Source organism: Pyricularia oryzae, chromosome 6 (assembly GCF_000002495.2).
Source record: "Pyricularia oryzae 70-15 chromosome 6, whole genome shotgun sequence".
NCBI lineage: Eukaryota > Fungi > Ascomycota > Sordariomycetes > Magnaporthales > Pyriculariaceae > Pyricularia > Pyricularia oryzae.
The window spans coordinates 1,967,487-1,987,725 of record NC_017853.1 but is presented as its reverse complement, the minus strand read 5'-3'; the positions used below and the strand labels follow the sequence as shown (position 1 = coordinate 1,987,725).

The window sequence follows — 20,239 nt, the reverse complement described above, 5'->3', positions numbered from 1 at the left end:
GTTGCTAGGCACTGGCTGTCATCTCATTTCCCATCTCAATGAGGCAACTTGGGCGGCCAAGGCTTCATGACTGCCGCGGCACCGTATACGATCCAGCCCAGGCCAACCTTACAAAATCATATACAGATCACGGTTCTTCTTCATTGCCCATCGGTACTCCGTAGCCTCGTCAACTGTTCAATTCGCCACCTGGGTCACCAATAGGCGGTGTGCTACCGCCGAAGATACTTGGTTCATCCCAGCCTCGCGATCTCTAGCACCCACTTTGCCTCTCCATCCCTCGATCCATTTTGACGAGAATCCACAAGTTGACTCACATCGTGGTGCCCTAGACCAACACGAGTAAGTCTAGCCCGCACAAACACACACGCAAACAAACTTGCATCTTGCAATACATCACATTCATCACTCTTCTCAGCATCCACACCTTCAACAACAAGCAAGCATCTTAGCAATCGGATATGGTGTAGTGGCTAACATACGACGCTCTCAATTCGGGGTTACCGTCGTGCCCGGGGTTCGATTCCCCGTATCCGAGGTCTTTGATGCCCGGCTAGCTCAATCGGTAGAGCGTGAGACTCTTACGCGGCTCTTTCGGGCCTCAATAAGATCATCTCAAGGCTGTGGGTTCGACCCCCACGTCGGGCTCAATTCCCGGCTTCATCGCCAATTTTTTATGTTTTTTTTTGTCCTTTTTCGATTTTTCCGGATGTTTTCCCTCTGGTGATGCTGTTGTGTGTGTTGGTGTTTTTGGTGTTTTGCTATGGGCCTGGCAGCCCCTCAATAGATCTCCTTTTATATTGCACCGGCCCCACCCACCCAATACTATTCGCCTGTTCAACATACAATAAGGGGCTTCGTTCACCTTATTGCAGCGAAATACCAACAGCATGTTCCTGAACAGCTTTTGGTATGCGAAAATGGGAAGTGTTTGTGTACGAATTTATTTCGTTATTAACGAACGCCTGCTAGTACCATCGAACGCACTTCTGTTTTCTATACGTTATTATGCGCTATTTTGTTTCGTACCTTCAAGGGCACTCTGTGTACCTAGTTAGGTATGTAGCTGGAGATGAGACTTGAGAAGTTCTTTATTATTCGCAGCACGGTACCGCATCATGGGCCTTATATCAAAGGCATCACGACAGACTTGCGAAGGGTTAATATTAGTCTCGATCAAAACAGCCATTTCTTTTAAATTGTTGTTCGGCATATATTGGAAATAAAAACACGATAGCGAACATATTAGCAATTTGGGTGTGCCATAAGCCAGAAATACGTAAAAGAAAACAGAGTCGTATGCCATATTGAGGACGAACTTTTGCTCTGTGTTAACGAAGCTGAAGCCTTTATGATGTAACATTCAGTTGATATCCTCAGGTTTTTTAAAAGCTGTAGTATTCTGTCTCGTAAGTATTGGGGTGCTCGACCGTGCTACCTGATGAAAGAATTCCCACGGGAAAAAAAGCCTTGTACATGTGTCCGGCGCAGACCACATACTCCTTGCCCTAAATAACCTAACCCCGAAAAAATACATCAAGAGAATTCCAAAGACAAGTCGCCAATTTCGTATGAAACATAGACCTCAACTTGATGCGAGGTTGCTCGTATCTCTCCTTGTTGGGTTCAAACTCAGGGGGAGATCCTCTTTCCAAGTCCGGCGCCATTCTTCAACCTTGGTGTACGTTCACATCAATGCAACATAAACCACGGTAGAGTGGTTTACCGGGTAGAATACCCAGAAGTGACCCTGCGCATTCAGCAGCCTGTATAGAGCTTTGTCCGACTGACTTTCCTAAGGACTCCGTCAGCACTTTTCTCATCTCGCCCATCAGTGCGACCTCTTTGCGACCATTTTCAGGGTTCTCCAAGAACCCCCACGAATCCAGGTCTGGCGGCGACAGAGGGTCGTGCCCTTCGTCTAAAGGCAGACCGGTGGGCGGACAGTTGGCCCAATTTCTGAAGTGCGACTCGATAGTGTCAACCACACTGCTCGTTATGATGAACACAAATGTTTTGCCCATGTTGACATAGGGCTTGTCCTTGTCCTTTGTGAGAAGTACTGCTTTAATGCTGCTAGTAAATGCATAGCAGTGTGTGAAATTAATGGACAACTTACGGCAATTTAGGAACGCAACTAGGAACTCTATCATGGAGCTCTCTCCACCAAGGGAGCCCCAGCCAACCTCCTCGACTATGATTGCGTTCCATTTGCCAGCACACATCTCAATGTATTCTTTCAAACCTAGTTTGCTGGTGCTCATTATTGAGCAGATCATCTGGGCTAAGACCTTTGTGAACTTGGACACTGATACTGGGCCAGTTCAAGGCCTCCCATATCGAGCGTTCTGAATGTCTGTTGCATCCAGGGCGACGAAGGATCTCCCAGCATGCGCTCCCATCTTCCAAGGCTGAGAAAGAGGGCGGGAAAAGATAGTGTAAGCTCTAGGGTACATGATGATGATGGAAACTAAGAATACTAACTCGCAGCGGGTCTCGAATCTCAGCTCCTTTCGCAGCGCCTTCAAAGCCAACCCTGTGCACCACTTTTGCTTTTCATTGAGAATGCGCAAGGCGGATTGGTCAAAATCCAGGCTTTCCTCCGGTGCGATTTAAAGTGCTCTCGTGATACAGGTGAAGTCGTGTCCTTTTGACAGAAGATATGTGATGGTCTTGAAAGCGACGCAAGGGTCATACAGCATTCGACCAGTTCGCGCTGCTGCAAACGCGATTAGTGGAATGCGGTTGGTACCTGGACTCGAGCGTTTGACGTCGTATCCGCTTTTCTCAAGGGCTTTGAACGTGTCAGCTGGCTGAGGGTTCAGCAGAGCAAAGAATGCTGGGGCATACCAGCTCTTGCTGTGCTCCTCTTCCAGTAAGTCTTCGGTCTTGTTTAGCTCATAATTGCGGAGTGAATCTGTGACATTGTGTAGCTCAGCCTCTCCTGTTAATTGTGTATTACTAGTGCTCATTCCAGAGTTGCCTGCGTTGACGCCGGGGCTGGATTGCTGGTGTGAGTTGCCAGCTCTTTTGTCGGGGCCGGGGCCGTTTTGATGGTTGGTGTTGTCGGCCTTTTTGTCGTTGCTAGCACCGGCTTGACCTCCAAGATTGACTGTGCTGGCTTGGTCATTCTCTACTTCTTGCGCAAATCACTCGTTGATCATGAATACTTTTGGTTCTAACCGAAAAAATGCGTTAATTGCCTAAACCTCAGGCTTTAGCAGATTTTTTGCTGACCTTCGCAATACTACGAGCGCTCTGAGGTGGAAACTTTTCAATGCCTCCTAGCCGGTTGATAATGTCAATGATGTCTTGCAACCTAGCGTGTGCCTTCTTCGCAGTCCTCCTCTGTGCTGTGGTGAGCTGTGCGGCGGTGAAATTAGGCTCATCAGGCATGGTTTGTTCGAGGAGTGAGCGTGAGGCTGGGGCGAGGAGTCTGAGGTTAACATGTCCTTGGAGATGGAGTGCGCGAGTCTAGTGACAGTTATCTGGCAATGGCAGCTTTTGGGCGAGGAAGGGCTAGGTGCAGTTCCTTAGACACCAGGACTTTTAGACTTTCGCGTGAGCTGAGTCTGATTTTAGGTATATGGGCAAGGGAAGTTGGAGGTGGAGAAAAGAGTGTCACCAAGTACGCTGCAGCCAGGAGAGGAAGAGCAGTGGAACCGAAGGTCAAACGACGGATACTTACTGTGCTAATCCAAAATTGATGGCGATTGAGCAAGAGCAGGCGGAATCTGACGCTGCAGCAAATCATTGCCTGGTCGCCTAGGTACCTGTTTGCCTGTTTGCTTTCTTCAAGTCGAAAGGAAACAAAGATACCACCTACCTCGGGAAAGCAAACAATCTTTAAAACTTGAGCGATGACAGTGCATGCTGTCAGTAGCTAATACACGAGTCGGCCTCTGCAAACATGCACCACCGATACTTCCGCCCCTACATGCCAAAAGGGTCACTATTTTCAAGGCCTCAAGCGCCGCGATGATGCGTAGTATGCCGGGAATTCCCAGCTATTTTCTGGGCGCATATCCATACAATGTGTAAACTTACATAACAAAAGAACGACCCACGATCAAACTTTTCTCTCTCAAAATACAAGGAAGACGCAGATATAGAATGTTGTTCACTCAGCTGAGTCCAGCGCGTTCAGCGGAGCGAGCGGCATTTGCCAGCAACTTTGAAAGTCAGGTGTAATAAATTTGATGTGCATTCTTAGACCTGGGGTGCTATATTGGTCATCATGAAGTGGTCATCATGAAGGCCCCAATCGTGTAGATTGTTCCGGGCTCAATATTCTGGACAATATGGCTCTGATTTAGCACCGTGGGGCATGGATTTAGTCGATGGTAAAACTGCTGTGAGCAACGAACCAGCCGAGACCCCAGCGTGAGTGTGGCAAGGAAGAATCTAGGGGTCGTCCTCATCTTGAGCCGATGTGGTGTGAGTTGGGGGTCCACGTGACCTCGAGGCTTAGAGATAGTTCAGGGGCTGATATATCGGTCCACCTGTCCATCGAGGAAGACTGGTGTGGTTTCCAAGACATCAATTATCCTCCTTTGTTCAACCTGCCCTGTGAATGAATCTGGACTATTCCACCGAACGCATAGCAATCACCAGTTCGGGATGCAAAACCCTTGATATTACTGTCTAGTCGCAAAACTCCATGGCGCCGATCCAAGACTCCCTCAGCTGTGAACAGGGCAAAAAAACTTCCAATAGGTAAATGTACGGTGTCCGACAAGGATGCCAGACGAATGGGTGGGTGTGATTGTGGCGAATGAAATCGAAGCAGACGAAGCGATTGCGCGAAGAACTGAGATACCGAGATGAAGTGACATGGAATGTCTGCCTCTGCAGACTGCTGCACCGAGGCTTTGAGGACGAGAACCCCAGAGAGATTGATATCGCATGTCACATGGCCATCTCTGCCTGCAATTTCCTGAGCTCTGCCTCCTCGTCGTCTTCTTCCACGGTGGTTGCCTTTCCCTTGACTGATATTCAGCTTGTCAGTACTGTTCTTGATTACAAAATCTCCCGTAAAAGTTCTCCCTGACTTACGTTCTCCATTCGCAGCTGCTGGTAAGCGCTGGATTGCGTCCGATACCGGCCCTGTGCCCGTCTTGAGAATTTTCTCGTCCAGTTGCTCTTGTTCCATCGCTTCCAGCTCATCCTCCAGGTCGGCATCGTCGATTGCCTCGTTTCCGAGCTGATTGTTTGTGATGGCGTTGACAATCTCCTCGCTGAGAGCATTCTGCTCCCGTAACTTGTCCCTGTGGGAAAGAAATCGCGGTGTGTTAGCAAGGGCCAGTAGCATCGGTGAAACCAGAGTAGCAACTTGGACAATGCCAGCACGTACATGGTCTCATCGACCTTCTCTACCGTAAGCTTTCCGTGTATGTCCTCCATGGCCTTGCCTGCCTTCTTCATGGCCTCGAGGGTTTCCATGTTGATGTTTGCAGACTCGATAGCGTTTATCTGCTGCTCAAGGGTGCCGATCTGCGAGAGCGTTTGGTCAAGACTGTGCTCATGTGTCTTCTTCCTCTTCAACGCGGCCTTGGCGGCTGTCGGTCCACGAGTGTATCAATCAGTAAGGGTCAAGTACAGTTTAGATATCCACGTTAGGTTGGGCGGCTTGTGTTCACCCACCATTCTTGTTTGTTGAAATGTTCTTCCTCGCGATCGCATCCTGTTCGGAAATCTGATTTTGCAGGTGCTTTTCACGCTTCTGAAGCATGTCGAGTTGTGATCGCAGCCCCAAGATGGCATTCTTGGGCGTGTCCTTTCGCCGTTGCGCGGCGTTTCCGCCAAACCATCCCCATACGCCCGACATGATTAATTGCTTGTTGTGTAAGTAAAGGCCAACGTGGTTGTATAGAGTCCAACTCGGCCGCCCGCCTGGTGTACGTGGTGTATGAGCCCCGTTCCGTAGGTCAAAGTCGTCTATCGTCTGGTTCGTTTCGGACCTGAACGCGGCCGTAGGCTTGCGTCACGGCTGTCCTATCTCGCCCCGCGCGGAACTTGATAAGCCGGGTTGTTGGCGGGGTATGAGTCGACGCAGGACTCTCGTTACGTAGTCGTCAATTAAAAGGTCGTCAAGGGATAGAGCCAACGATAACTTCGAGTGGTATTGTAATAAGTGCGAGCCGCAACGCGGTGCTCGGGAATGTTTCGTCGCCAAAGATTGAGGTGATAGTTGGGTGGGAATGACGGCGATGTCATCTGGTAGGTCCGACGCCAGCTGCCTGGGCACGGGACGGGGGTATGATGCAAGTAGATTCCAGAGATGAGCCACAGCAATGTTCTGCCGGACATCTTCCGAGCTTAGTCATCATAGATTAATCGCGTCAAGATTCCGATCGAGTAGGCTCGACACGTGATGGATTCGGCGAGTGCCTTGACTTTGTTTGAATCAATTGCCAAATCTGGAGAATTGGCTCAAGTTTACCTAAACTTACCTCGCAAGGTACCGATTTACCTGCACATCTGCTCAAGGTGCCAGTCAGTCAACTGGTTGTTAACAGACCTATACAAGCTGTCGCAGGTCATTCTCGTCATGTCGAATGGCCCTCCTCCATCAAGACTAGTCTCGATTTCGACGCTTCCTTTGTGCGAAATTGGAGACAAAGTGAGGTTTCTGGGCTGGTGAGCTGCCAAAAAGACATTTTAACTCGTTTCCAGTGCAAATTTGAGAAGGAAATAACTCACGACTGACTGAAAGACTGAGCAAACGCTACCCACTGTCAGCGTCACTTCCTATGCGACCAGTAATGCAACCCTGACTCTCGAAAACACATCCCAGCTGGGAGACCGTGATTCCGATCCCCGCCAATCGCGGGTTCAGGCGCTGGTCGACGTGAATCTTATTCTCCAGGCCCTTAACCAAGAGCAGACGCAGCCTGGTGAATGGGTCAATGTCGTTGGCTACATTAACAAGTCGGATCCCTCTAGTGACAAAAGGACTGGCAGATATTGTGTCAAAGTGCAAGCCCTGTTACTTTGGTCCGCTGGGCCGCTGAGTCTACAGGACTACGAGAGAACCCTATCGTCTCATGTCAAAGGTTTACCTGCCGGCCCGGACCCTCCGAAAGAGTTCTGACAACGTACGCCCGGCGGCATGGCTGTACGGAGTATGTGACACATGCCCTATGCCGCTGCCACGCGTGTCCTACCTTGCATGGCTGCAAAAGCTAGTCTAAGATGGAAACTGGCAACCATATCAGAAAAAAAAAAGAAGAAAAAGAAGAAAAAAACGAAGAAGCAGTTCCACAGAGTACGCCATCGCACTGGACCTCTCTGCTGGCAAGCTATGCTTGTTGTCTTTAACTGGCTCGGCACAAGCACCGAATACTCTCATTTGCTTGTTTCTTTCGTGATACCATTGCATTCTGCTTTGGGGTAATACAGCAGATCGCCATCTTGATGATGAATTGAAGATTGAAAGTGGGTTTTATTGTTGATTCTTCCAAGCGTTGTGTACCGTCCTCCTTTTTTGACGTCGAACGACCAATCAGTCGCAGACACTGGGATAAACGATAATTTCCGGCAGCATCAAGTGGAATGGTGCACAACACGTTAACATCATACCCACCTAACTGCACATTTCGGAAGCCAACAACAGTGCCCAAAAGCACTGACTACGCATACCGGCATTCCGGTGCCTGCCATGTCATCGTGCTTGACGGAGGAGAAGCGCGAAATAGGTGGTCATCCAGACCTAGTCTCACTCGGCATTGGCTGCATTCAAAATAGTAAGTCTCATTTGGCGGTCAACCTTCCAAGTTCTTCCGACTTGCAGCTGACACTTTGAACACAGCCAATGTGCGGGAGCTTCCGACCGCCATCTCGGACAATCCCCTTATCACTGATATTATTTAGATTCAGCCCGGTCTTTTATTGTGCTATCCACCAGAAAGCCCCTATGGAGTTATTCAGGCAATCAAACCAGAGAAAGGAACGAAACATTGCCTAGTCCTCCATCCACACACAAACGGCCGCTATTGCCCGTTGCCGGCACAGCCAGGACCAATTCTTGGCTAACAAGGCCTGAAACTCGGCGGCGCAGTGACAACGCAGTCGCACTGCTGCAGGCCCATACACACCAGCCCTTGCCATAACGGAATAACATAAAATTATGCAGCGTCCATTGGGCCCAAAAACGCTAGTTGAGAGTAGAGGTCTGGACATGGGGCAAATGTCACGCAACAGCAACCGCAAACGCCCGTAACGCAGCAGAGAGTAACATTCACAACATGGGATCTCCGGCCCACTGCATCGGCGATGCGCCATCTCACCAATCTTGCGCCCTCTTTGGCAGCGCCAAGCTTTATTGAGTGCTCCAACCTGCACACATTTTTGGTTCTTCCACCGAACTCCGGGGTGTATTCGTTGGTCAGCCTGGGCGTCTGCTGCGGCCGCCTCTCTCGTCATCCCTCCTGTGCCGCCTTTGAGGGTTTCGTGCGTTGGATCCGCCTCGGCTGATCACCACTGGCTTGTGCCAGGGGCGCTTGAGAGTCTTTTGCTCAGCGTCGGCGCTGCTGCTACCACCGCTACCGGATGATTGACGGGCCTCGGCCTGTTTTTTGTACATTTCGCGAGACTTGTTGCAAATATCATCGATTTGTTCCTACCGTCCATGTCAGGAATCAGTTTCGAATGCGTCTCTGCTTAGTTCATTTGTGGAACAGATGGCTCACATCAGAGAGGCATGGCCCTGGAGTGGTTATCAGGAAGCCATCCTCGCCCTGCGATTTCATCATGGTCAGTAAGCCATATATATCCTTCCTCGGCCACAAGCATCTTACCTCGTTTTGATAAGTGCGCACGCTGGCCTCAGGTCCGAGATAGTAGCGTATTTCCGCAACAATCACCTTTCTGTGTATGTCTATGTTGGGGATCCAATATGTCTTTTTTGATGCTTCAGAAGAAGACATGACTGCGAAAGGCACTGCACTTGATGGCTCAGCTGGTGTTGCCGGGGGAAACTCGGGGCACAGCAATACAACCCTCATCCCTCTTCGCCATGGGGTTGAGGCGGTATTTATATTTGTCCGTTCACGGTAACGACGGCTGGTTCTTAAAGTGCACACGAAATCGAGACAATGCGACTCTGTGATAGGGCGTACCTATGATTATTTTATGCAGCCGCTGGCCAAGGCTTCTTATGGTTTTTTTCTTGCCCTTCTTTCTCTCCGTTTTTCTCTTATAAAACCTTCGTGAGCTACAAGTTTAGCCACTTCATTCCACAAATCTGATTCCTTCACAAAGTTTCAGTGACCGGAACAATATCGCGCTCGACATAGTTATTGCTTTTCTTCTTTTCCACTTTAGCATGGAAGCCGTAAGTAGAGACCTACATGCATCAGATTTCGTAAGCGGCGCGCGGCGTGGGTGAGACATGGTTGGTCTGTGATTGGTCGCCTCACTTTGCTTTTTCTAGTAGTTTTTCCCAACCTGGGCGACTTACACCACCATTTCTTTGGTTTTCTTCACGTACCATCCCGTGATGTACCCCCCAAACACTCCTCATGCATGTGCTCTTTTTGGAACGTTTCGTCTAGGAAAAGAGTCTAGTTTACTAATCACCAACAGGAAACCAGGCACATTGATTGACGCGTTTCCATCGTAGCAAAACAGAATGACCAATCCCAGCTGTGCATACAGGTTTTGCCGGTGAGGACGCAATCCGGCAGGCAAAAAAAAAGCCCTAGACCTGTGTTGATCGCGCTGGATGTCTCCTAGACCGGTTTTGATGGAACCGCTCTGGAACGTTTCGATTGCCGGCCGGGTTCAAGATAAAATGGTAAGCAACCCCCACTACACATGTATGTTGGTTCACCGGTATATACCTTCTTGTTTTCGCATGACGAGCATCATAGTCCTGGGGCGCGTCCAACGTCCGCCCTATTGTCGATCTTTGTTGCATTCAAGATGAGGAGAAACAGAGAAATATCGCCACTTCCAAGTGTTGGTCGTGGTTTATCGTGAGGGGGCGGACTATTCAGGGTTATCGTTTCGGCCGTAAGAGGCAGCCCGATCCTGCAAGTGAAGTTGCCTTAAACTCGCAGCTATTGTTTAGCTGTTTTTGGTAGATTGAGAAATAACATGTAACAGGTACATCTAGCGACCTACGCTGACCTTGTGGATTCTGGTGGCGGAATCGCGACTGCATCTTATGTACCTCTACGTGCTTATTCGCATTATTGTTAGTGCTCTAGTTCATCGGCAGTCGATTAGTCGAAAGAGAGCCAGGGGCGGCTAGCAATGACCTAAAGAACACTTCACGACCTGTCAAAAATGTTTTATCTCCTGGGACTATTAAGACATATATGATTATGGCACTCGGACTTCTGGCCAAGACTACGTACTACACAAGCAGTTGAGATCAGTTACGGAGTATGAGCCGCACGCCATATAGAGAAAAGTCACTTACTATCCCAAGCTATGTCCGTCCACGGAGCACTTGAGCAAAGCCAGACCCTTTTCCCGGTACATGACGAGTATACAAAGCAAGGCGAGCATCTGCAAATGCCATTTCAAGCCAACCCGGTTATATTCTGAATCTGGCTAGGCTTTCCCCGGTGTTTTCGTCGCCCATCTTGACCTGTTCAACTCAAGTGGTTTTTCTCCACCCAAATTCCAATATGTGATGATGATAATTAAAAAGCTGCCCAAAAGAGCAGCACATGTCAAATCTACCTCAACCTTGATATTTCTTTTTCGCCCCTCTAAGCAGAGTATAACCCCTCGAACAAAGAAGAAAACAAGACAAAACAACCCTCCATGTCGTAAACGCGCCCACGCATTGCCGCCCAACAAGCACACCGCTCGCCAAGACCGCGAAAACCCCCTCAGACCGCTTTCCCTACATGAGGAGCCACGCCCCCCGCCAACTTAATTTCTACTGCGTGGAATACGTACGGAAAGACCCCTTCTCTCATACCGGATACTTTGTTTTTTTAAGCTTGATGGCTTGCAGGCTTTTTGTTCCGTATTCCGCAGAGTTTTGGGAGGACCCTAGAATATTTCGTAAAAGGTATGGGCTTCTCGTGCCGAAATCCGATTTTTGCAGAGAAAGAAAATCAAAGGTTGGCTGGTCACAACCCGGGCACGGTTTTCCCTTTGTATTGGACTAGATAGAGGCACCGGGTATCCCCAAGGATCTAACAGCGTAGAGTAATAAATAAATAAATAAAGAAAATAAGAGGTTCCCGCTCAACGACAATATGCTCAATAAGACGAGATGGTCATATGCATACTCCGTATGCAAGATGGTCAAGCATTGCTGCCTGTCCCCCGCACTCACGCCTGCATCAGCATCAGCATCAAAATCACGAAAATGGACATCGGTGTAAGGGGGAGCCAGTTAGGTTGGAGTTCATGTTTTGGATAAAATGCGTTTCCCGCCTTCGTCTCGAAACACCCCCCCCCCCCGGCCTCGCCAGGCCACTAGACTAATGCCACGCCATATGGGGAAGAAGAAACAACCGGCAGAGCCGACCCTCCGAATAAACAAAAAGTTCATACCATTCCGGTACGAGCAGTAAAAGAAAAGAAACAAGCACAAGTCCACCAAAGCCCAACAAACATGAAAGATTAACGCCTTGCTGTGTGCCTATTCACAATAGCATTTATTCCGATTTTTGCCTTGCCGTCAGAAAAAAAAGGAGCCCCAGATGAACCACAGTCGAATAATGAAAGAGCAGAGATCCACCAGTAAAGGGTATATTCAAGTGGCCCCACCAAGTCGTCATTTGGGGCCGTAAAGAAAAGCATGAGTTCTGGGAGTGGATGAGGTGATATATGTGTGAGTGGGAGTTTAGCTGTTATGCGCTAGAACTCTGACCTTGCAGTGTATGTAGTGACAAAGGAAATGAATCTGCCGGATAATAGCCGCCAACCTGATATGAGGTGGAAGGCGGATGGGCTCGACCTCGTGGATACAGGTAGAGGGAGCAAATCTTTTTTAGAGGTCAGCATGTGCAACAGCTAGAGCTGCCTCTGTGTATAATGCGCAGAGCATCACGTTTCCTTGGCCCTGAGCGGTACTTAAACCTGAGGGATGGGACAATGGGTGAATCCAGTTTTTCCACCTAGTCGCTCTTCCAATGTGCTGCCGGCTCATCATCGCCCAGGTAAAGTTCCAGAGAATACATGAGCATAGTCGCACCAACATTGACCCAGCGCCAGGGGTTTCCGCCGATGTCACCTGCTGTAAGGGTCCATCCAATATCGCTGTCGGCAGCTACAGTAAAGTGTTGTAGTAGCAAGCTTGTGTAGACGGCGATGAGTATCGATGGCGAGAACCATGACAGCACACTTAGGAGCTTGGTCGCCCCATCTGACGAGTCCCCGTACAGTTCCGGGTCCGCCATCAAGGCATTGGTTCCAGATTCGCGAACAGCGGGTATTATGCGGGTGGCGCAGTAGAAGACGGTGATGCGGTACGCCAACGAGATGATGACCGAGGGCGTGACGGTTTGGAACGCAGCGTAGAGGAAGGTAAAAGATACGTTAAATGCCTCTGGGAGGCTGGCCAGCATGTGCCGCAGGGTCGACCAAGATGCCATAATAAAGGGCGGTAATGGCGGGAATTCGGGCTGCTGAGCAGCTTGGGCAGCTGCCAAAGCCTCGGCGGCCGCCGGGTCCGAGGGCATGTAGTCGGTGAAAATCTGGTAGACGCAGAGAACGACATATGCAAACAGAAGTGCGGACTCGATCGGATTGCCCCGCCCACTACTAATGCCGTATGCGCCCAAAAACACCGCTGAAGTGATGGTAACACCAATCAGAGTCGCGTCAATGTTGTTGATCTGTGGAAACTTCATAATCCTCCACAAGAAATAGGCGGCACTCGTCAGGATGGAGCTCGATATGACCAAAAGGACAATCTGTAGTTAAGACAGGTTAGTTAGTGTTTTGCGCGGCTTGCACAATACGATATCCCATGTTCCAGAGGTCCGATACGTACCACCCAAGTGTCACTGCGGCCACGGTTCACCAGCCATCTCGTCATCTGCCCGGCAGCCTGGATGACCAGAACGGTGCAAAATCCTTCGCATAGCTGGAAAAGAGGACTCGAGTAGCTCAAGCCCCTGTCCCAACTTCCCAGCCACATGGACTCCAAAACCCCCTTGGATCCAAAAAACCAGTCGTGGAAGTTCGTCGCCGCGGGTGCGGCAGGCTGGGCCACAGTGTCGTGGCCGAACCATGCGCGCCTGACCCAATCTCCGGATCCATGGCCGTGGCTTTGCGCCGCGTCCAGCAGGGCCTCGTCAACCGAGAAGCGGTTCAGGGACCAGATGAGCAGTCCAGGGATGACGACCCATTGCGACAGCCGTATTAACTCGGTGAGGGCGCGTCGGAATCGCGAATTGTCTGGCGTCGCGAGCTTGGCGGCCGAGTAGAAGAGGTAAAACACAAACAGGGATAAGCTGTATGCTAAGCCGGCATCGCGACCGCCGACGTCGAAGCAGATGGGTATCGAGAGCACGATGCTCAGGAGAAAGACGATGCTAAACAGCGCTTGGAATAGCCACAACATGGCGGGCAATTTCCTTTTCTTCTTCTTTTTTATCTGCTAGAGTGCGTAGCTACCATACGCTGGGCCGCGCGCCTTGAGGGCAGAGCTGACCTCGCGCGCAAGCAGCAAAGCGACAGCTTTTTGTGGTGGATATAGCTCCTCTGTGTCTAGAGAGGGTCCGCCGGGATGGGGGTTCGTCGCCGAGTCACGGGTTGTCGTCGAGCTGTACGGAAAGCTGTGCTCGGTGTGGTTAGTGGACGGGCGAAGGATCGTTTCTCCTAGCGGTGGTTGAGTGACAAGTGACAAGGCGTCCAAACGTTCCGGAGCTACTTTGCAAGCTCGGGTCGTTGGTAAGCGAGCAGAGGTGGGTGACCGCCGGTTTGATGATTTGTCTTGAAGATCTAGTTCGGGCGGGCGTGGGTGGGTGGGTTGTAGATGTGGATCGCTATCGAGGCGGTCAAGGCCCGGGCGCGGATGGAGTTGATCGATGGGTGGGCGTGCGAATAAGTAATGAGCGACAACGTTGTTGGAGATAGAGCTAGTTAGTGGCGTCCCGAAAAAGCTCCATCGGACCGCTCTTCTGATGTTCACCGTAGGCTTGTTGAATGCCCTGGTAGAGTTGTATTGATGTACTTAGCAAATGCACAACTGCAAGCTGGCAGATTACAGCTGAGACCAGCTAAGGTAAGGTAAGGTACCTAGGTACCTGCGGACAGTATGTATGTGTGCCTAGGTGTCTGGCGCATGCAGTGGGGACCAAAGGTGTAGTGGTGTAAAGCTGCACCAGAGCTGCAGTGGATTTGTGGTTGATGTGGCCTGTGCCGAGCACGTGCTTGCTTGTAGGTGCTAGCTAGCTAGGTAGGTAAGGTAGGTACTGTAAGGTGGTATTCTTGCAGCCTTGGCTCGTAAAATCTTCATGTGTCAACCCCATCTAGACTACCTAGAGGTACTCAAGGCGGGTGGATTCAGGTTTTTTGATCTGCATAAATGCAACAGCATAAAGTGATCACTTGGGGTCGGTCGGTAAGCAGGTATACCTGATGCACAATACTAAAGGTACAGAGTAGTAGACATGCTGCTGAATTGTTGAAATATATGACGTGAAATAATGTACAACCAAGTAATGACTAATCGTCGGATAGTTGAAGATGAACTTGAGGCGGTCCGTCAGAGTTTACTACAGTCATGGTTTGGCGCCTACGTGTGTATATTTTTACAACCGTCCAAAAACTTTTTTGGAACAACATACAGTACACAACAGCGCCCAACCTCCGACGCGCCTACAGAGTTCATGATGGATGGAACGATTTCCGAAAAAGACGCGTTAGTGAGGATGAATTAAGATGACAATGTGGGGCCGCCTGTAACCCATGTCGCGTGCTCCACGCTCGTCGCACACCATGACTTGTTCAGGTTAGAAACCGGACCCCTGCAAATGCAGACAACCTAGGCCACCGTCATTTTTAGAGTAAAAGAACAAGGAGGAACGAAAAGAAAACAAACCCGTCAAAAAGAAAACAAAAACAAAAAGGACCAATCATTTCATCGTTCTTCCCACATCCGAGATACGGAGCACACGACACATTAAAATCCTGCCGCCGGGGCCTGGACGGCGCGGCTTCCTAATGACGCGGGGCTGTCTAGAACTAGATAGTTCTAGATAGGGGATGGATGCACGTGTTATGTCTTGGTTCGGCCTTGCGCTCTGTCCCAATGGATGGCGCTGACAATGAATAGTTTGTTCGTGTTCACAAAATTCAACCACGTCTTTTGTGATGCTGGTGGGCTGATCTTTTCGAGTCATTACACACTCTTGGGAGGCCCTCCATCCCAGACGGCACGCAGATTTCCTTGGAAAATAAGGAAATCACAACTTCAGCAGAGAGCCGTATTCGCCGGTTACTCGCCTCTGCTTAGTTCGCTACCCTCAAATGCCGTGGCACGAACCGTAACGGGCATAGTCAGGACGTCGGTGCCATAATTGACTCCATTAACGTGAGTTATAATTGTGCTAACAATATTTGTGAAAGTCAATGTGTCTTTCGTTTTGTGCCATGTGAGAACCAGCTTCTGCACCCCCTGCTGAGTGGCCATTTGTGATGACATAGCAGCTTTCAGCCTCCTCTTCAACCGCCATGATTTGGTCGGCTGAATCCAAATACATGAGAAAGATTGACCCAATATATCAATATTTCATTAAAGATCCTGTTTAACTTGTCGACTCGTCCCCCAGACGAGAAGAGATTGAATGTGAGAGAGAAAGACGGCAAATCCGGGGAACGCAAAATTCAACGCAGCCATGTGATTTTGGAAGCTTGAGGTGACTGAGCAGTCAATTACAAGCAAGCTTGTCACAACTTATCACTCAGAACGACCGTGTCAGACAACAGAGACGATGGCGAGTGAAAACATCAGCAGAACCGGAAATTTGAGATTCGGGAAGTGAGACAAAGAGAGCGTGAGAAAGAAAGACAGCCCGAGGGGAGGTCCTGTGGTAGGAAGCCATAAAGCCAAAGGCCATATTGCCAAACAGCTCGACGACTCACAAGGAAAGCTTCAGCCTAGCGGACAATGAAGACATCGTCAGCAAGCTTGTGTCGGCGTCCCTCCCTTAGGGCCAGCGGGTACTGATCCCCGTCCGGCCTACCAACTCCGGGCTCCTTGTGCCCGTAAACGGCTACGAATTCAATCTTGGCCAGCTTGAAGTCCTTGCCGGCATCCTCCTTCCAGGCGGCGAACCGGTCTTGATGGGTTACGGCTCTCGGGATTGCAGTGTCCTTGACACGCACCATGACCCGCCGCTGCTTCGTCTTGCCAATGGTGGAGAGAGGCGGTCCCAGATTGGCGATGTCAATGTACATTATCTCCACGTTCGGAAAGACACTGGTGAGCGTCACCCAGCACGGGGGAATCCCGCCGCGCGTGGGAGGCCAAAGCGGTTCGTCCTTGACAATCAGAAAGCGAACGGCGTTGCGGTCCACGGCCAAGAATTGCCGACTAATACAGTGCTGGCCGCGGCATCCATCGCAGCAAGGCTCGATATAGATGATATCAACTTCCGGGTTCACTGGCTGCTGCTCACTAGTGTCCTGGTTATCGATTTTGGTCAGATGAAGGTCTCGAATCGCTTCGGACCATGGGTCCAAGTAATTACGGGCTTTATCGACTTACAAGGTGACTAATGACAGAGCTGAGAGGATGTGTGATCTTTGCTTTGACCTTGGGAATGTTGTCGGTCCTCGGGGCAAGGGGAACAGGAGTCTCTGAAGACGTGTAGCGACGGGCCCAGAATTGAGCGTCAGTCAGAGAACCCTGGGCTGCATTCTCGGGAGCAGCTGTGGCCGACTCTCGGGACAAGGTGATGTCTATGCTGGCCCGCTGAAGGCTTCCGACAAATGTATTGAACCGGGCAAACATCATCTGATAGTCTCGTTGGTAGACCTTAAAGAACTTGCGCATGAAAACTGCGTGAGATTCGACGCATGCCAACGAAATGCTCGAACCAGTCGGTACTGCAAAATTGACCGAGATAGAGCTCCTACGGTAATTTGGGAACCCTGGTGTGTTGCGGTTGCGGATATAAACGATCCGCCGCATATCCATTGGGTCTTCAAGTGCCATCTCCCAGATCCGCTCTCTGAGCTCGGCTGGCAGCAGATGCCAGACTCGGTTCATCGAGGTTGCTGACTTAGTCTGTGTCCGCACAGAGTAGCGCCTGAGCTGCATCAAGGGTTGGACGGCTGCCTTTCGGCGCCTTTTGGTAGGCCGCTCGGCAGTGACAGCCTCGACATCTTCGGTAGCTTGGGCATGCTCGGTGCTCCTTGCCACTGGCCCGAAAGGATCATCAAGGTCGGGAACTGCCACTGGTTAGTCTCGAAATGTTTCTCAGGTTGCGTTCAGATCATGCTCACCTGATGATGATGTGTTGGCTCCGAAAGCGATGCCACCCTGGCCTCCCTGCATGATGCGTGGACCAGCTGGGAAGAAAGGTGCGGTGCTCGCGAACCTTTGGAAGCGAGTACGGATCATTTCTGGAGTCCTTTCTCCGACCTCATCTTCCGTTGCATGACTGTTGCGAGCCGGAGAGCCGACCACGATTGGCCTAGGCTTGACCATGGTTGTGGGTTTCGCGGTCTTTGTTCGATTGCAATGTTCAAAGGAGGAAGTTCTGTGTGTAGTGAATACAAGATGAAAGAAGAAAGACGAGAGCGAGTGAAATCGAGCAAGATGCTCTTTTGATAGGTATGGTTGGGTGATAGTTTCGTGGGTCCAGCTGAATGGTGGAGGATAGAGGAAGTCGCTGTTTGCCTCGAAAGGTGGATTTATAGCCAGCACTGCAACATTCAAATCGAAGGCACTGTTGGATTGTACTCTTGCTTGCACAATAGCAGTGGAGGCAAGGTCCACTTGACCATGACTGAGGTTTTATTGATGTATATTCAGAAGGTTGGAAATTTTGCTTGCAAGATTGTAGCAACAAAATAAGCAGGCTCTGGAAATTATGGCCTATTGCGCCTGGAGCATCCCTTCTTTCGGGCTGTCAAAGGGGATCGCGAAAGGCCAACAAATAAAACCAGGTCAGTTTTGAGTCAATCCTGCCTCACATGGCTGTCACTTTGTCACTTTCATCCTAGCCAACAACATGCTGAGAAAATCACCGTTAAATTAGAGATAAATTCCAGAAAAGCCAACCAAACCAACATCTAAATATCAGCCCACCCAGGTCCAAACCATTCCACAGCATCAGGCATACAGATATACCTTACAAAAGCTTACTCAAAGTCTCCAACATCCATAACCTCCACAAGGTGCTCCACCTGAGCGACCTCCCACCTGGGCAACTCTTCTCCCCTTGCCCATCCATCCAGCTGCTGACACTCCGAGACCAGGGCCCTCGACTTTGCACGTAAATTCCTCGCCATCTTCTCGCTCAGCCGCGCCTCTCTTTCCATGCAGATGGAGCAAACCACCTCGATGAACTCGATCCACGCTTTCTCCGCATCCTTGCTCCTGATTAAATTGCGTCGATTCTTTCCTCTCGTGCCCATGTAGAGAGGATTGCCATACCATGACACATAGCGGTTGATCAGCCTGACCGTCTTGACGAACTCGCCGACCCCAACACCCACTCTGACTTCCTCCTCCTTCTGCAGCCACGCCCTCTGCGCCAGCCAGAGCGCCTGGTCCGCATCGAGGCTGTACATGAGCTTGAAGCTGTCGAGAACCCCTTTTCTCTCCAACGCGGCCCTGCTGCTGCTGATACTTTCACCACCATGGTACCGGGTGATGATGACATCCAGCACGACAAACACGGCGTCGTGGCCGAGATTTCCGCCGTGGATCATCGCGCTGACAAATTGCCGGGTGTGCCATGGCGTCCGCGCCGGCTCGGCATCTTGCTGCTCTTCCTGCGGCCTCCACGCCTGTGCCTGGATGCCGTGGTCGTCCATGGTTCGGAACCGCACGTCCATCCAGTTTACGACCATCTCGGCGAACGTTTCAATGAGGAAATCTCGCCTCACGTCGTCTATGTGTTCGAGGTCGTCGCTGTGGAGCAAACTTTGGATGCGCCTGAACACCGCGTCGTTGACGCTGCTGTCACCCCACTTGGCGGCTCTAGGGGGCTGGATCCGCAGCTGATGGTCTAGTACCGTAGAAACCAGGGCGGCGGCTGCCTTGTTGGCAAAAACAAGCTGTTCCGGGACGCTCAGGAGAGCCTGAGGCTGGAGGGCTCCCAGCAAAGCTTGCTTCAGGGGTCCGTCCGGAAGGGACGAGATCTGCTCAAGCACATGTGCACGATCTGCAAAGCTTGGCTGTAGATGGATCATGATTCCGTCATTACTGATCCCCGTTGGCTGGTTTTCGGCCAGAGTTTGAGAAATCACAGCCGGGTCTGTTTCGACAATTCGTTGGCGTTTAAGAGCTGCGGCTGTGGCAGCACCATCGGTGGGAGAATCTTGGCTTGGACTGTCCCGCTTTCGATCTTGTACCGGGCCGCTTCTGGTTTCCATCGTGATGGTTTGTTTCGAGTCTCTTTTCTCTGTCTTCTTTTGTCCGAGCTCAGCAGATTGAGATACTAGAGCTTGTGATGTTTGGGCTTTCTGCTCAGGAGATGCTGAGGTTAAAGTGCGATGAATGTTTCAATCTAGGGATATTTCTCTGGAAACTCGATCCTATTTATACAGGATGATAGCGTGGGTGTGACAGCGTGTGATCAACCATCGCTCGTCTATTCATTATGGCTTGTTGGGACAGATGAAATTATGCGCTGATTCCTCTCAGTCTGGGACCAGTGTCGTAATGTCGCTCTACAGTTGCGAGTTGGACTCGCGGAGTCGTCAGGTACAGCCTTACTGGATATAGTTACCCGAGCATATGTAAATTTGACATTGTTGAGATGAGTAGAAATACTAGCCTGCCGACGGCTGCGAAGTACTTTTCCAATGCCGTCTACTTTAAACATCGGTGTCTGTTTGATCTTGTAACTGCGTCTAGTCTATGGCTCCTGTGAGACACACATCGAGTCCTTACTTTTTCTCAGTTGGTTTGCTGCAGTGTCTTGTTGGATGAGCCTGCAAGATCTAGGCCAGCACGAGTAAAAGGTTCGTGTGACTGGTGACCTTGTGCAATTCAATAACCCAACTACCATGCGTAACTCTCAAATGCCTGTCCAGATACCAGGTTACTCACTGCTAGATGCCCAAGTCGTGTAACGCGAGTATC

General features: G+C 50.4%; 8 protein-coding genes and 2 non-coding genes across 10 annotated transcripts; 3 read left to right on the top strand and 7 right to left on the bottom strand.

The window, feature by feature from the left end:
• Positions 1–455: 455 nt before the first annotated feature.
• Positions 456–538, top strand: MGG_20274. Its single transcript has one exon. It is a non-coding gene; the product is annotated as a tRNA-Glu (tRNA).
• Positions 539–547: 9 nt separating this feature from the next.
• On the top strand, positions 548–648 carry MGG_20273. The gene has a single exon. It is a non-coding gene; the product is annotated as a tRNA-Lys (tRNA).
• Positions 649–1,632: 984 nt separating this feature from the next.
• On the bottom strand, positions 1,633–3,396 carry MGG_04094 (uncharacterized protein; the record flags this gene model as incomplete). Its single annotated transcript, XM_003719695.1, has 6 exons — positions 1,633–1,675; positions 1,792–2,065; positions 2,120–2,253; positions 2,698–2,809; positions 2,963–3,100; positions 3,249–3,396. The coding sequence occupies 6 exons, from the start codon at positions 3,394–3,396 to the stop codon at positions 1,633–1,635; spliced, it is 849 nt and encodes a 282-aa protein (XP_003719743.1).
• A 1,128-nt stretch (positions 3,397–4,524) lies between these two features.
• Positions 4,525–6,232, bottom strand: MGG_04095 (vacuolar-sorting protein SNF7). The gene is made up of 4 exons (XM_003719694.1): positions 5,644–6,232; positions 5,354–5,558; positions 5,056–5,267; positions 4,525–4,988 (listed from the first exon to the last, which is right to left on the bottom strand). The coding sequence occupies exons 1-4, from the start codon at positions 5,825–5,827 to the stop codon at positions 4,909–4,911; spliced, it is 681 nt and encodes a 226-aa protein (XP_003719742.1). The 5' UTR covers positions 5,828–6,232; the 3' UTR covers positions 4,525–4,908.
• A 158-nt stretch (positions 6,233–6,390) lies between these two features.
• MGG_14916 (uncharacterized protein) lies at positions 6,391–9,355 on the top strand. Its single transcript, XM_003719692.1, has 3 exons — positions 6,391–6,639; positions 6,742–7,745; positions 7,811–9,355. The coding sequence occupies exons 1-2, from the start codon at positions 6,551–6,553 to the stop codon at positions 7,091–7,093; spliced, it is 441 nt and encodes a 146-aa protein (XP_003719740.1). The 5' UTR covers positions 6,391–6,550; the 3' UTR covers positions 7,094–7,745; positions 7,811–9,355.
• MGG_04096 (uncharacterized protein) lies at positions 8,256–8,927 on the bottom strand (the record flags this gene model as incomplete). The annotated part of the gene is made up of 3 exons (XM_003719693.1): positions 8,256–8,620; positions 8,691–8,738; positions 8,799–8,927. The coding sequence occupies 3 exons, from the start codon at positions 8,925–8,927 to the stop codon at positions 8,387–8,389; spliced, it is 411 nt and encodes a 136-aa protein (XP_003719741.1). The 3' UTR covers positions 8,256–8,386.
• Positions 9,356–9,919: 564 nt separating the features above from the next.
• Positions 9,920–10,407, bottom strand: MGG_17691 (uncharacterized protein; the record flags this gene model as incomplete). Its single annotated transcript, XM_003719691.1, has 3 exons — positions 9,920–9,990; positions 10,126–10,176; positions 10,362–10,407. 3 exons carry the CDS (start codon positions 10,405–10,407, stop codon positions 9,920–9,922), a joined length of 168 nt encoding a protein of 55 aa, XP_003719739.1.
• Positions 10,408–11,259: 852 nt separating this feature from the next.
• MGG_17690 (ER membrane protein) lies at positions 11,260–14,414 on the bottom strand. The gene is made up of 2 exons (XM_003719690.1): positions 12,965–14,414; positions 11,260–12,884 (listed from the first exon to the last, which is right to left on the bottom strand). The coding sequence occupies exons 1-2, from the start codon at positions 13,535–13,537 to the stop codon at positions 12,087–12,089; spliced, it is 1,371 nt and encodes a 456-aa protein (XP_003719738.1). The 5' UTR covers positions 13,538–14,414; the 3' UTR covers positions 11,260–12,086.
• A 1,288-nt stretch (positions 14,415–15,702) lies between these two features.
• On the bottom strand, positions 15,703–17,870 carry MGG_17689 (uncharacterized protein). Its single transcript, XM_003719689.1, has 3 exons — positions 17,428–17,870; positions 16,688–17,373; positions 15,703–16,605 (listed from the first exon to the last, which is right to left on the bottom strand). The coding sequence occupies exons 1-3, from the start codon at positions 17,630–17,632 to the stop codon at positions 16,078–16,080; spliced, it is 1,419 nt and encodes a 472-aa protein (XP_003719737.1). The 5' UTR covers positions 17,633–17,870; the 3' UTR covers positions 15,703–16,077.
• A 418-nt stretch (positions 17,871–18,288) lies between these two features.
• On the bottom strand, positions 18,289–19,527 carry MGG_04098 (uncharacterized protein; the record flags this gene model as incomplete). The annotated part of the gene is made up of 1 exon (XM_003719688.1): positions 18,289–19,527. One exon carries the CDS (start codon positions 19,525–19,527, stop codon positions 18,289–18,291), a length of 1,239 nt encoding a protein of 412 aa, XP_003719736.1.
• Between the last annotated feature and the right edge of the window lie 712 nt (positions 19,528–20,239).